The sequence below is a fragment of the Festucalex cinctus genome, chromosome 10 (genome assembly GCF_051991245.1).
Source record: "Festucalex cinctus isolate MCC-2025b chromosome 10, RoL_Fcin_1.0, whole genome shotgun sequence".
In the NCBI taxonomy this organism is placed as follows: domain Eukaryota; kingdom Metazoa; phylum Chordata; class Actinopteri; order Syngnathiformes; family Syngnathidae; genus Festucalex; species Festucalex cinctus.
This window is the reverse complement of record NC_135420.1, coordinates 23410607-23426600: the sequence shown is the minus strand read 5'-3', so window position 1 is coordinate 23426600 and position 15994 is coordinate 23410607. Positions and strand designations below refer to the sequence as shown.

Here is a 15994-nt window from a genome sequence, read left to right as displayed (position 1 = left end):
AAATTGTGTTCTTTTGCTGTAAAAACATGGAATCTACCAAAAGAAAGATTAGCATCTCTTCTTTCATCAGGAAAAAAAAAAGTACATTTCTATCTGTTTCCGTTTTGCAGCAATTAACATTAGAATATAGCTCAGTGTCATCATTATTCATTCACAAATCTGTTTAGAATTGTAAGGAAACGGCTTGTTTTCAACATGGCCTTGGTTGATCTCTTATACTCTGCTGCCACCTGATGGCCGTTTTTGTAATTACTACCATTGCTTCCCTCCGTTCTCTGTAGTTGAGATGCTGCATCAAAGCCTTCTCTATGCTCTAGCATAAAAACAAAACAAAACAAAAAAAACAACAACATTTGGGACATTTAAAACATTTAAAATAAAACATATTTATACGTTTTTGGGAGCAAATGAGTTCAAATGAATCAGTAAAGTAACTTAGTTTCTTTTAAAATGAAGTCATCAGTAAAGTAACTCAGTCACATTTTCAAGCTAACTGGCAACACAGTTCCTTACAAAATAAAAGTATCGAAACCAAACCAATCCAAAGCCACCGACACGCATAAAGAGATGCGCAAATTCACACACAGAAATTATCCACACACTTGTCATACACGTACAGCATGTAAGAACACTGAAGGAAGGCAAAGTACGAGCAATACTATCAATTTTACTGACCTATTTATAGCATTAGCTGAAAATGGGCCATTTAACTGCGAAATGGTGAGAAAGGTCGCTAAGGAATCCTTTAAAAAGTGTCGAAAGCATGTGGAAGGGTTAAAACTATTTGAAAAATGTTTATTATACGGTCTCTCTATATCACATATTTTCATCTATCACGTGTGGGTCTGGAACACCTCGCCTGTGCTAAACACGGGTTCACTGCATCGAAAAAATGAATTGTTAGTTTTATCCAATTGCCACATCCTGGCGTGCCAGAGGTGGATTTTAGCCAGCCGCCACGGGCCCTCAACGACAGAAATGATGCATCCCCGCTTTTATTTCTGTTTTGCCGGCTGGAGATGAAAAATGTGTCCTCATCCCTCAGCGGCGCGTCGTCCGTCCCCCCTCGCTCGCGTTGCACTTCCAGAGTCAATATTTTGCGCGCGCATTGCTTCAAGGTGGAGAGCGTGGAGTTATATTGGCCGCAATTATGTAAGGCTCCCGACTCCGCTCACGTCTCGCACTGTTCCGTTATCGCTCTTGTGTTTCTGCTTGTATCGTCCCTGCCCAGGAATGTTTAATCAGCGACTCCGCTGGCAATTCATTCCCTGGTCGTTTGTCATCCTTCCCTCAAAGATGACTGTGCCGCATCGTCGCCAGGGTGTGCATATAAAAGTAGACGTGAAAAGATTTCATTTTTGTATACTTTACACCAGTGGTTCGAAGCATCGTGAGATTGGTCTTAGCATTCAGTTTTCAGCATTCCCTCACAATTTCTCCAGAAATTGCACTGAGTCTAGTTTTGTTGGCAAGTCGTGACCCATTTTAGAGAACAATAACACTTTATTTTGTTTCAAAATAGCCGTTGAAAATACATGTGACATTTCCACTTTCAAGTTAATCATCACCAAAGACTAATGGATCCACCAGGTTGCACATGACTTCCTCCACAGGGACATTCCATCAAAGTATGAAGGAAGACTGTTATCCCGTCCCGTCCCTGTCCGAAAGCGCCTCGGGCGAGCGCTCTCCCCCCACGTCCCGATTCGCCTCCCGCGATGCAACTCTTACGCAATGCGCAGCTGAATTATTAAAAGGAACATCTGCTTGGGCTCGGAGCCGTGTCACCGTCCTTGTTTCAGCTGGGGGAGCGTCACAAATACACATGCACACACTCTTCGGGGAATCGTAAAGTGCAGATGAGGCAGTTAACCCCCGTGGGCTCTTTGCTGGCCAATTGTGTGACCACCTTGGCTTTAAAAAAAAAAAAAAAAAAAAAAAAAAAAAGCTCTCCTAGTGTAAATGTATTGAAACTTCTAATGTTGAGGAATTTTGTTTGATTGTGTTTCTTACGGGGCGGCACGGTGGCTGAGTACTGAGGACGCAAGATCGAGTCTAGGCTCCGGTCTTCCTGGGTGGAGTTTGCATGTTCTCCCCGTACCTGCGTGGGTCTTCTCCGGGTTCTCCGGGCTCCTCCCACATTCCAAAGACATGCATGGCAGGTAGATTGGGCGCTCTAAATTGTCCCTAGGTGTGATTGTGAGTGTGGATGGTTGTTCGCCTCTGTGTGCCCTGCGATTGGTTGACTCCAGTTCAGGCTGTATCCCGCCTAATGCCCGAAGCTAGCTTGGATAGGCTCCAGCACCCCCACGACCCTTGTGAGGAACAAGCGGTTAAAAAAATAGATGGATGGATGTGTTTCTTACTTAAACCTATCTCCTGCAACCCTTTCACTCATAGTTTTCAGACTAGTTTCAGGTTTTAATTGACTGACATGACGAAATGTAGCCATCCTTTAAGCAATCCTTCAATTCGATTTCACAACACTACAATGATACAGCAAGTCCACTGTGGCTCAGTGGGTAGTGCTGGCAACCAGTTCAGGGTGTACCCCGCCTACTGCCTGAAGCCAGCTGGAATAGGCTCCAGCACCGTGACCCTTATGAAAAATAAGCGGTCAAGAAAATGGATGGATGGATATTCACAAAGTTTATCTTTCAATTTACTTCATAAGCATTCCACATTCATTCAAATCTTAGCATTCAGGTTTCAGCATTCCCACACATTTTTTCCAGAAATTGCACTTAATCTAGTTGTGGGAATGCTGAAAGCAAGAATCACAAGAGATTAAAGCTTATCAATTAATGCATAACAAGCACAAGGATTCCCAAACGGTACTACTTGCTGACGCGTACCTCCTTGTGGCACACTGGAATTCCTGGCATTGTCCCGCTCCTCCGAGGTCTCGTGGTTGACGGCGGTTCCGCTCTTGGTCCTCCGCAGGACGCTGAACGCCCGGTTGAGCCTCCGGAAAGAACGGCTGCGCACTGGGAAAGGCAGTTGAAGAGTGAGGGTGAGAGGGACTTTATAGACATGAGGAGTCAACATGTCCGGACATGTCTGAAAAGGGGCTGCAGACGTTTGCACCCGATTGGTCACCCTTTGGTAACCACTGATACCTTCCTTGGTAATACATAACAGATGACTAGATACTAACAATTGGTAGTACTTTGACACATCTGCTGCTCAATCAAACAGCAACAGTGATAGAAAAATACCAGTTAGAAGTGGAATAATACATGCTGACTGAGTAGATAGAAAATGCACAATTTTAGTTGAATTTAGTTCCATGCTGTTGGTTTGAGCGTCACTTGTGGAGCTGCGTTCAACAAGCCCAAGCGATGCATTTGTTCTGTAAAGAGGCCCTGCTAGCAACCAGCTCCGCAATTAGTCAAGCCGATCTGTGCTGTGCTTGCGTAACGACAGCAGGATGTAACGGACCGTGCGTACTGTCATCCCCATGTTGAAAGGTGCGCCCTGACAGGCTCAGTTTCTAGTAAAGTGCAGCAAAAATGTAAACTTAATGCTTTTTCTGGAGCATGTGGGGAACCTTGTATTTATATTCACATTGGTTTTGCTTCTTTTGAACCTTAATATCTTTTATGGAGAGTTTTAGCGCTCGACTTAAATAAAAAATATCTGATTGTAGGGCACTTTGTTAAAGCCGTTGGTTGTTGTTATAGTGTGCTATAAATAAAGTTGAGATAAATTGAATATCAGATTGTCAAGGAAAAATTTGCATTTTCAATATTTTTTTTTTTAAATAAAAAAAGGGTATATGTAGCCATATTAGTATTAATATTCTGACTTTTTCCATGTAAAAATATGACTGCAATTATAATTTTCTATTTTTTTTTTTTTTTGGATGGACAGATAAACTATTGCAAAGAAAAACTTATGATCTAGCTAATTATTTAATTACCTAGCTAACGCTACCTAATATGGCAAAATACGAATTTTCCACTTTAAAATATAGTTAAAAATGTCAAATAATAATCTTATTTTAAAAATAGACAGGTTTGTTCTCATAATATATATTTCTTTAAATCTAGAAGTATAATTGAAAATAAAAATGTGAAAAAATTAGACAAAAACAATTATTTCCAAAATCAATTCTACTTCATTTTTGTAAGGTTGACTTTATTTTCATAGTATAATTTGACAAAGTATGGAGAATTTGGAAGTTACAAATCATCTTACTCGAATAAAGTTTTCTTTTCTTATCTTATTTTCTCTGACTTTTCTTCTCCAAATTATACACACTGTGTCAGAAAATTTGCAGCTCTGATGTCACAGAAGTTATCTTTCAAACTACAAAGAACAAGTTTTCCCATTCAAAGTCATCCTCCCGGAGTCAAACGCACTTTTCCCAGGCTTCTTTGCCACGCCTTCATGTACTCCTGGTACTTCTCTGCCAGGAAGTGTCAGATGCTCAAGGCATTGTGAGCAGGATCTCTTTGTAGATGTGCTGATTGATCGTCCGTCCCATATTAAAGTTGGAAGCTCATACTTTGTAGATTGGGTTTTGGAACCTTTATGACACCTTGTGCAACTTTATTCTCTAGGTCTAATTTTTCAAAAAAGTTTGAGAAAAAAAACTTCCGTATTTCCATATTTCCCCCCTCACTGTGAGGCCTCGACACCGCCGCTCCCTCGCCGCCCTCTGCGGAGCCGAGGAGATGCGATGGCTCCTGACAGCTACATTATTCTTTAAAAGCCGCGGTCGCTTCTGGCCGTGACAGCTTGCTCAGCGTTGGTGACGCGCACGGCTGCGACGGCCCGCGGTGGAAAGTGCTGCGCGACGTCATTTGGAGTCCCCGATGACTGAACGCTCAAGTTATGGGCGGGGACTTTTGACTTGCGTTCAGGTGGGAAATGTTGTCACTTTAAAGGCATGCTAGCACTGGCTATATTTAAACTCCATCTCCATCAACTTCTTTAGCTCCTTGACTGCATAACGTGCTCGTTGAGTAAAATAACCACATTCACTTTTGTAGTACACGTAGTTGAAGGTTTGTAACTATCCAACAAAATATTTCGTCCTTGAAGGACCCTTGGCTACTTCATTTAAAAATTATTACGGTAACTTCCTCTATGTTTATAGAAATGGGTTCTTGATACTTTTTTGTGAATCTACTCGGGCTAGAGATGCCTCCCCCTACATTTTATGTTGTTGAGTGAAACTGGTTTCAGGGATTGAATTTTCCAAAAATTACCTGAGGTGTTCGAGATAATTTTAAAGGAATTTCATGAGGGCCCTTACATTGTTAAAATGGCTTTTTGAACCAAAGTGACAGTCTTCCTGTATCTTATTGAGCATAGGTTCTTGAGACTTTTTTGTGCGTCTACTCTTGCTAGACACGCCTACCAAATTTCACGTTGCTATGTGAAACTGTCTTTGGGGGCTGAATTTTCTAAATTGAATTGAGTGGCAAAACATAGACACACAATCAAACAAAAAAACAAAACTTCCTCTGTCCCTTCAGGACTGGGCTCTTGCGACTCACGATAAGCATGCCTACCAAATTTCACATCATTCCATGAAAATGTCTTTGGGGCTGGATTTTGCAAAAATTACCATAGGGGTTACTGAGCACAATTTTCAGGCAATTTCATGTGGACCTTTGCACTGCTAAAATAGCTTCTTTGAACCAAAATGACAGACTTCCTGTATCTTATTGGGCATATGTTCTTGAGGCTTTTTTGTGCGTGTACTCTTGCTAGACACGCCTACCAAATCTCATGTTGCTAAGTCAAACTGCCTTTGGGGGCTGAATTTTCCCCAAATTATGAAGACTGAGATTACTGAGCAATTTTTCCAATAAATTTCGCACTACTCAAATGGCTTCTTCAGAGGTCCGGTATCTTTGTGAGGATGGGTTCTTGAGACTTTTTTGGCCGTCTATTCATGCTAGACATGCCTACCAAATTTCATGTTGCTAAGTGAAACTACCTTCAGAGGGTGAATTTTCCAAAAATTACTATAGCAGCTGAGCAAACTTTTCGGGCCTTTGCACTGTTAAAACAGCTTCTTTGAACAAAAATGACAATCTTCCTGTAATTTTTTGGGCAAAGGTTCTTGAGACTTTTTTGTGCGTCTACTTGTGATAGACACACCTACCAAATTTCATGCGGCTAAGTGACACCGTCTTCGGGGGCTGAATTTTTCAAGATGCGCAACTCACACTCACTCTTCTTGCTGCTGCAGCGGGCCGCCAGGCTGCTGGTGCTGCCCGACTGGCTGTGCTCCTCCATGCTGGCGTCGAAGGCCGGGTTGACCAGACCCGCCTCGTCTGACAGCAGGGCCACGGCGGCGGACGCGGGGCCGTCGCCGGGCAGCGTGGCGATGGTGAGCTCCGACGTGCTGTCGGTGCACTCGCCCTCTTGAGAGCGCCGCTTCCTGTCCGCCGAGAGCCCATAGTGAGAGGCGCCTTTACACCTGAATCGGGAAAGAGCGTGTCAGACAATTATCGAGTATGTCGGACAAATTACGCGTCGGTGATATTTTCAGGAATCTTTTGTAATGAATAATGTGCCGAAGCAGTTTTGGCGGTGAGTAAAAGTCAATAAATTCATGAGAGGGAATGAAAAGGTCACAGGAAAAAAATGGTGAGCAGACTTCCTGTTATGTATTTTACGGGTCATGAACACGACCTACCAAAACTCACTCAGTAAACCAAAGGAAGGTTTTAAAGAAAAAAACAATCATCTCAAACCCTGCACATCCGGGTCACCACCTCTTCCACTATTACTAGTACTTGGCCAATAAAGATGATTCTGATTCTGATCACCACTTTGAAGTATTACTAGGCAATATGGAAAGATGGTTGACATTGAATTATGATGTTGAAAGCTGGTTCAAAATCACATGAAATCGAAGCTGTTCAACCAATCCGGCCCATCCACAGTAATCCACTCATACACGTAAACACAGGTAGACAGGGTGTCAAAAGACTTTCCACAGCCAGGTAACACAATCCCAGCGGAACACTTTTTTTCCTGCATCTATGCTTCATCTGAAACAGAAAATAGCTTCGGCCCCCCGCCCCCCAATCTGGTCTCTACGGAGCTATCAGCATGGACGTTTAACTGGGCCGTAATGAGCTGGATCAAACCCAGCCTGGGAGAAGAAAAATCCATTCCGACTCCAACGAGAGGGTAAAAAAAACAAAACAAAACGAGATAAAGCGAAGGCCTGGGGAGAATTGGCTGACCTGACTGTGTCCATATTTCACTGTGAAAAAAAATGCTCCTTTGCTTCTACATATCGCTAACATCTTTTACTTTCACTCACAGATCACAGCGGGTTGAAGGGAGCTTTACACAAAGGCCCTCCCCCAGAGTCGCCATCGATCCCATCGAGCCGCCGCACTCTTACGTAACGCCGCCGGGCCGGGCCTGCCTCCGAGAGTTATTCCTGCTCGTTCGGTTAGTAAATTGAATGCCATCAAGCATGTCGCTGCGGCAACATGGAAGTTAAACCTGCTAAAGTGGTTGAATAGAGCAATATGTCAATCCACTTCAGCGCAAGGGGGATGTGGGGAGGGGGGGAGGGGGGGGGGGGGGCAGTGCAGGCTCGTTTGTCTGTAAGACGCGAGGGCTTTCGACACGGCAGGGAAACGTTTGTGTTTAATGCAACTATTAACTTGTATTTGGGTTACAGACTGCTAAGAATTTAAGAACTCCAAAATATTGCTTGTGGTCCCAGATAAAAGAGGCTCGTTACAAATGAAATGTGGTGTAATTAATTAGTGACCTCATTTTTAGGGGTTGTTGTTGTTATAATTGTGAATACAATTTATGAAAACTGTATGGAAAAATAAGAGTAGTTTTGTGGCAAAATATAGCATATATTGCATTTTCATGAGAGAACTGCAGTTTGTAGGGAAAACAGTGTTATGCATGAAAATATTGCAATTTTGCGGTCAAATTTATTTTTATTGTGAAATGCAGTTCTGTGTGAACATTCATTTTTTTTATTCAATTTTAATTTTTAGCGTAAATAACAACTATAAACACTGTTCAGCATGGACCGAAAGGTTCCAGGTGGAAATTTTGTGTAAAAATATTGCGTTTTGTGGAAAAATATTTTTTTGTTAGGGAAATATTGATTTTCTTTTAGTCATTCATAAAATGTACCACCATCAGTTTTAGTAATAGATAAAAGGTCGAGAGCTCACTGAAATCAAAAGAATTCACATTAAAGCACTTCAAGCAACTGCATGCGGCCTAATATACCCGTTAAACATTCTTATATTCCTTCCCTTATTCACTTAATGAATACATGAACTTGCTCTTTGCTGTCAACTGCATACTCGAATTGGATGCATTTTGTCGTTCGGCCCTTCCTTAATTGGTTCTTTGACATCAGGCCGTTTGGCCGTGACTTGTGGGTAATTGAAAACCACGGTGAAGTGGTGCAACTTAGCAAAGAGTAAAAGTAATTGCACTTTTTTTATGTGCTCTCCGAAGCGGGACTTTATAAAGGATGTAATGGAAAAAGGGACTCGACGCTAGCTCCTGGTTTTTCTGACTAGGCACACATCCAACACACAAATACTACAGTAGGTACATTAGTTCACTTTATAAAGCTCTTTATTAGCAGAGTCATTATAACACCTCGCAGCTATTTTAAATTGTGACCACAAAAAAAACATACGTAGTACATCTTCAACTCCCAAAGAGAATATATTTAGTGTTGTCACATCACAGGAAAATCAGTTTTGCAGCACGGAAACAGCTTCTTTAATATGAAAATGCTTTTATTAATAGCTTTGTCTTGTATCTTAAAAGGAGAGAATCTTTCAAGCAGTCATATTGATGTTGAATGTTTGGATTTCTTATTTTAAGGCCACAGCCTGTCACGAGAAAAGCGTGACTGACTGAATGGTGTTGCAGGGTGAATGCCGACGAAGGTTGTCAGTCACATGCAAACGTCCCCCCCCCCCCCCCCCCCCCGTCGTTACGCCGCGCTAAAATAAACGTCGGAGAGCGTATACGCATCACAAACGTCACGGTTCCCCTCAGGCGGCTCGTGGATGCTTGTTAGCGCCGCCGTATCCTCGTTCCCGCATCATTCCTCGGATGTGGGATGAGATAAGGCGCAGAAGATACCCAGCGCAACCCCACCCCTTCATCCCTCGCTGCCAATGTGACATGAAAACAACAGTCTATCATCATGGAAATGTGTCCAAAAAAATTTGAAAATGAATGAAAGAAATCAGTGCATCATTGTAGAAATAAAATTAGAAACGAGACTAAGTGCGATTTCTGGAGAAATTGCGTGGGAATGCTGAAAGCTGAAAGCCAATAGGTGAATGCTAAGCAGAATGCTTATGAAGTAAATTGAAAGATAAATTATAGGGGTGTGAATTGCCTAGTACCTGACGATTCGATTCGTATCACGATTCACAGGTCACGATTCGATTCGATACCGATTAATCCCGATACGAATGGTCACGATTCGATACCGATTAATCCCGATACGAATTTATAAGTCGATTGTTGCGATTTTTTTTCATTCATATTTAGAAAATACTAATCAGTAAGCTTGTAGAGTGTAAGATTTATATGAAAATGTATTATTTATTTATCTGAAATTTCAGTCTTATAGAGGTTGTAATCTGTTTCATGTTTGAACAGCATTAAAATAAAAATATTAAGCCTTAATGTGCCGTTCATATAACATTCTTCCATGCTCAAGGTGTGAATCCTAAAAAAAAAAAAAAAAAAAAAAAAAAAAAAAAAAAAAAAAAAAAAATCGATTCTGCCGATTATTGAATCGATTCGAGAATCGCGCGATGTAGTATCGCGATATATCGCCGAATCGATTTTTTTTAACACCCCTAATAAATCATGTGAAAATTACAAAGTTTTAACTGAAGTTGAAAGATACATGAATAAAAAGTACTTAGCAGTATCACAGAGCTGGTAATGATGATCAGTCGTATGCATGGAAGTGGGCGTGGAAGGTGGAACTTGAAAATGAATGGGGAAAAGTTGATATTTAACGTCAAATTGTGCGAGTACTGTAAGTAATGTGGAATCAGACGATATATAGCCCGGAATGTATGAATTTTTGAAGGAAGTTGAAATTTGAACGGTGTAAATCGGAAGTATTATGTGGGGTGAGGAGAATAAAAATCCGAATAACAGATGTGGGATGATTTCAGCATTCCCACAAGCAGAAAATGTTGTAGCTGGCCAATTTTGCAGAAATAAAATTTGTAAAAAATGTGAAACTGACAATCACAGACAAAATAAACAAATACATAAAAATGAAATAATAAGAATAAAAAAATAATTTAAAATAATTACAAAAAAAAAAAAAAACAGGAAAATGTCATGACTGTCTTTCACCGCAAAAATAAAATGAAAAATTAAACGTTTATCATCATCAAAGTCAAACAAGAAAACATTGGAACTGTGAATGTAACTGTCTATGATTGCGTAAATGAAATTAAAAATGAGAAAATGTTGCAACTCTTCAGCATCAGAAATAAAATGGAAAAAAATTATATCAGCACAAAAGCAAGAAAACATTGTAACTGTCCATTATCATTGAAGTAAAATGGGAAAAAAATGTTGTGACTGTTGATAATTGCAGAAACTACATTCAAAGGGAAAATATATCATATCTGTTCATCATTGCAGAAATAAAATGGGAAAAAAAGAAAACCTATATACATAAAAAAAATAAAATAAAAACTATATCAGTGCAAAAGTAAAATAAGAAACATCGTAACTGTCAAGGTTTGTGTTGTGGGCTGTGTCTAATTGTGTCAATTAGTGCGCGTGTATTTAGTTTCTTGTCTCCCCGCTGTCATTTGTCCATTCGTTGTTATTTCCTCCTGACATGCTGCCGGATTTTTTGCCCCATAGTTCCTCCCACGTTTGCCTTCCTTGCATTCCCTGAGTTTGTTTGTTGTTTCTGACCAGTACCTCGTTTACCTCCTTGTTTTGTTCTATTAAATCAATTTTTGGCTTCACCTCTGCCTCCTTGCCCTGCTTCCCTGCAGTTGGGTCCACCACCACACATCAATCTTGACAATAACTATCCAAACTAAGAGAAAAATGTCAAAACTGTCCATCGCAGAAAATAAATTTAAAACAACAACAACAAAAAATGTTGTGACTGCCCATGACAGAAGTAAAACCAGCCAACGCGGTACCCGCATCCCTTCGTCCCTCATCTCCAAGTGCCGTCACAATTACCCACAATGCTGTGGGGGCGTGCCTGGATGCGACACAAACAGCCACGTTCTTGCGCTGGGAAATAAACACCCGGCTCACAAGTCATCAAAGCCCGTGAGACGCTCCAATCCTCTTTGGGGCGCGAATGGATTATCCGTACTAACCCACATACTCTCGCTCTCCGCTCCCTGGCTGACGAACGACACCACGTCGCAAATTAACACCCTCCGCCAACCACCACAGCTGCCGAGATGACTGCGGGTCAAAAGAGGCGCATTCTCACACGCTGCAGGAATGCTTGGAAGGATCTTTACTGTAGCTTATTGGTGGTATAAAATGTAAAGTATGTCAGTTCTTAGCTGCTATGGTGAAATCATGACATTGCAGAAAAAGAAATACAAATTGAGAAAATGTCAACTATTTCTATCAAGGCAGAAATTAAAACCGAAAAAAAAAATGTCACAATGCCAATGATCACAGAAATTATATCAAACGTGTAACTGTCTACCATCACAGAAATGAATATGAAAAATGAAAAAAATGTCACCATCTTTCATCACGGATGTAAAGCCGAAAAACAAGATTTTGTCCAACACACACACAAAAAAAACATGCTGTAAATGTCCATCACAAAAGTAAAACAAGAAAAGTTGCCTGCCCATGTTACTGGGAAAAAAAAAAAAAAGTGTAACTCAAACTTTCAAACATTATAAAAGTAAAAAACAAAAAAAAACAAAAACAAAAAAACGTTGCAACTGTCCATGATCACAGAAACAGAAAGCATTTCAACTGTCTATCATCACAGGAATAAAACAAGGAAAGTAAAAAAAATAAATAAAATAAAATAAAAAAATTATACATCATCATCGCAGAAATAAAATAAAAATAAAGGAGAAAATATCACAAGTGTTGACCGTTAAAAACTAAAAAATGAGAAAATGTAGACTCGTAACTGTTATCTCAAAACAAATTTGAAAAAAAAATGATAAAATGTTAAAGACCATCACTGAAGAAATGATACTAGCAAAATTTAATCTAAAAATCAAAATCTAAAAAAAGAAAATGTTACAACTGTCTATCATCACAGTAATAAAACTGGAAAAGAGAACATTCATAACAGAAATAAAATGAGCAAATGTAACTGTCATCGCAAAAAAAAAAAAAAAAAAATGTTTTTATACATCATCATTGCTGAAACAAAATAAATGAGAAAATATCACAAGTGTCGACCATAAAAACTAAAAAACGAGCAAATAGACTCATAACTGTCGGTTATCTCAAAACAAATAATAATTTAAAAAAAATGATAGTGTTGCTACAGACCATCACTGAAGAAATGAAATTAGAAATGAGAACATTTTACTGGCCATCAATGCTAAAAGAAAATAAAAAAACGAGAAAATGTCATCATGGTCTATCATCATAAAAACAAAAACATTTACCAACTGTCCACCATCATAGAAATCCAAATAAATTTATTATCGTCATAGAAACAAAAATCCGATTTTGAAAGCGGACTTGGAAGAGGCCAAATTCAGATCACGTGTAGCCCAACTGCGCCGTTGCAATTGTGTCGCTTGAAAAATGTCTTGTAAACACGGCCTAAGCCAATGTTGCTCTCTCCATCCCTATTATCCATATCTGCATCAAAATGTTTCATACCATTGTGTTGGCTGAGGCAACTAGCAGCTATGAAACAAAGAGCGCAAAGACAATAAGGCACAAGGGAGATAAACTGCAAGCCTGACAAGACACGAGTCTATCGTGTTTGTTGTTCCTCTCTCGTGTATTCACTTCACATTGTGTTTTCACATGACATCGCCTCGGAAAAAAAAAAAAAAAAAAAATGGCGTCAGCCGGTTCCTCCGTCTCCAACTTATTGATCGGAAAAATCAGCGGACGTCGTTGCCAATTTTGGTCTGTGACGGCCAATTTTCTGAAAATACATCAGCGACACCTGACACGTAAAAAGCTGAGTGGCGAAAAAAAACTAAAATAAAATAAAGGGAAAAAACATCTGCGGTGTCTCTGCCAGCCCGAAGGACGCCCAAGGCTATTTCTCCCGGAAGAATGTGCGAAAAACAATGTGGAAGAATATGTATGGGAGAAGATGCCAAGTGTAACGAGAATGCAGATAGAAGACTGCTGCAGTCCTTGGACTTACACATTTTTTTCCATTACATTTACATCTACTTTCAAGTGAGCGATATCACTGAATACAAAGTATGGAGGAAACAACTAGTGCAGAAAAATAAGTGACATCATTAGGAAGCAACAACACGGGTTAGAGTCATAGTTGCATACCATTTAATTAGCCTTTAAATGGGTAAATAAAAGTATTAGTCTACTAGCGGTGAAATTCTACCGATGATTTTTGCTACCATTTATAACTTAAAATTCAAATCTATTTTTCCTGTACATAACTTATTTTTTTTAAACGTCATTCAAAATGTTACATTCAGTAAAATATGACTGAGGCCTGATTCAAAATCTGATGACGCATGATTCCATACAACAAAATGATGCTCAAAAGCTACATGTGGCATAACAATCACACAGTCATATGCTCAAAACGATCTGGCATAACAATTACATTCCTATGTACTAAAAAAAAAAAAATCACTCTCAAAGCTATTTGTGCCATAATCAACCTCACCCACTAAAAAGGATCACACTCAAAACTAGGTGTGGCATAACAATCCACATAACAATGTGGCACAAGTTAACGAATATAACAATGATACCACCCCATATTTTCCCTTTTTAATAATTAAAAATAAGTACATCTAAAGGTAAGATGAACACTTAAATGCAATATCGTCTTAGACATGTTTTTGCAAAAAAAAACAAAAAAACTTTTTTTTTTTTTTTGCATAAATCATCTTGTCCTCAAAAGGTTCAATTTTTTGTGTTTCCTGAAAAATGATTTAGGTGATTATTTTAAGAAAGTGCCAATATAAAACTCAGCTTAAAATGGCTTACAAATAATTTAATTGCCAAAATAAAATAAAAAACAAAACACATCAGCAAAAACATTCATATACGACAAAGTTTCTGTAACTTTTGCTCACAACAAAAGGCAACTTAGCTCCTCCCCTTCAGTCCAGATGTATCATTTCAACATCCTTCCTTGACACCAATTACTAATTTCCTATTATTAACCTGGGCTTTGGTGCCATCTTGTGGCATTTGAGGTTACTATAGAAAAAGCATGATATTGTTATCCTGACATTCGCTAGCCAGAGACTGAGCTGCACTGTGTTTGTTTACAGAGTAGACGACTGCAGCAACCCTTCATGTCCCTTAAATAAAAGGAGCAAAACAAAACTTTAGGTGACCATTAAAAAAAACAAAAAAAAACAGCCTTAGTTGGATTAGTTTCTTAGTTAGGCCTTCATCAGGCACTCTATGCGCCAGATGCATGAAGTTGTATCGGGATGGCCGCCGGGAGCGAGCAGAGGCGCATAACGGCAGCGTAATCCCGTTAATGGCGAATTAGAGAGGTGTTAATCAGAGGACGGCGCCTTGATTGGATCCGCCCGATGCGCACGTTCATCCCATCTGCTGCACGGGCAGCAGCAGGCGTTCAGGGTGAACTACTGTGCACGGATTAGAAAGGCGACATTCAGGTGCACAATCTGTGGCTCATTTTGTTCTTTTCGGGAATGGAAAACTGAAAAAGTGGGGGGGGGAAAGTAACAAAAAAATGATTCATTTTTCAATATTGAAGATTAGACTCAGATCAACAACGTGATCCGCATAAAGCTAAGTTAGCTTGAAAGGTGAGTTGAAATGACATAAATTGATTACAATAAAAGTCTTAAAAAAAGTCTTTAAATGACTGATCGTGGTTCTTTGTTTGACTAAAGGTGACCAAAAAAAGTAACAAAAAAAACCCTCACTTTTCACAATTGAAGTTTAGACTTAGATCAACAACGTGATCCGCGTAAAGCTAAGTTAGCTTGCTAGCTGCCACAATCACCCGCTAAGATTTATTGGCAAGTCATTGTAACGAGGTGGAAAGAAAATAATGAGTTGAAATGACATAAGTTGATTAGAATATGTCTTCAAACTAATTTGTCCTTAAATGACCGATCGTGGTTCTTTGTTTGACCAAATGTGACCATAAAAAAAATAACAAAAAATTACTCACTTGTTTAGACTTAAGTCAACAATGTGATCCGCATAAAGCTAAGTTAGCTTGCTAGCTGCCACAATCACTCGCTAAGATTTATCGGTAAGTCATTGTAACGAGGTTGAAAGGAAAACAATGAGTTGAAACAACATAAGTTGATTACAATACACGTCTTCAAACTAATTTGTCCTTAAATGACCGATCGTGGTTGTCATGTTGACGCTAGCAAGCTGACGTAGCTATACTAATGCTCATTACCTAACTGAAAACTGAATCGCGTCCGTTTTCCTTTGCAGTGCGTTCAGCAGATTTGGCGCGCCGGCTCACCTGAGTCATGGCTTCCCCCGCCCAATCAATATGTCCAATCATGAGTGGAGCTGGCCTCCTGATCGCACTGGAAGGACGCTTTTATACTGTGAGGGTGTCGCCTTACAGCCAACCATGTAGTGGAAGTCCACGCGAGCCAGCCTATTTTCCATGTCTCCAAATTCCCAAGGCAGCTGATTCCAATGACAGCTAATCAGCCAGCTCTGGAGAAGCCTGATAACGATCCTCACCTGCGTTGCAATTGGGAGACATGGAAAACAGGCTGGCTACGGGGGCGTGAGGACCGGAATTGAGAAACACTGTTCACCATTCACATAACATTCTTCCTTGCTTAAAGTG

General features: G+C 39.9%; 1 protein-coding gene across 4 annotated transcripts in view; it reads right to left on the bottom strand.

The window, feature by feature from the left end:
- Positions 1-15994, bottom strand: part of lnx1 (ligand of numb-protein X 1) — a 43589-nt gene that overhangs the window by 8464 nt on the left and 19131 nt on the right. For 3 of the 4 annotated variants that reach the window (XM_077534022.1, XM_077534021.1, XM_077534026.1), the window contains 2 exons: positions 6186-6439; positions 2856-2987 (listed from right to left, as the gene is read on the bottom strand). In XM_077534022.1, the coding sequence (XP_077390148.1) occupies positions 2856-2987; positions 6186-6439 (386 nt within the window). The remainder of the gene's footprint in view (positions 1-2855; positions 2988-6185; positions 6440-15994) is intronic. The other variant, XM_077534023.1, reaches the window with a different exon arrangement.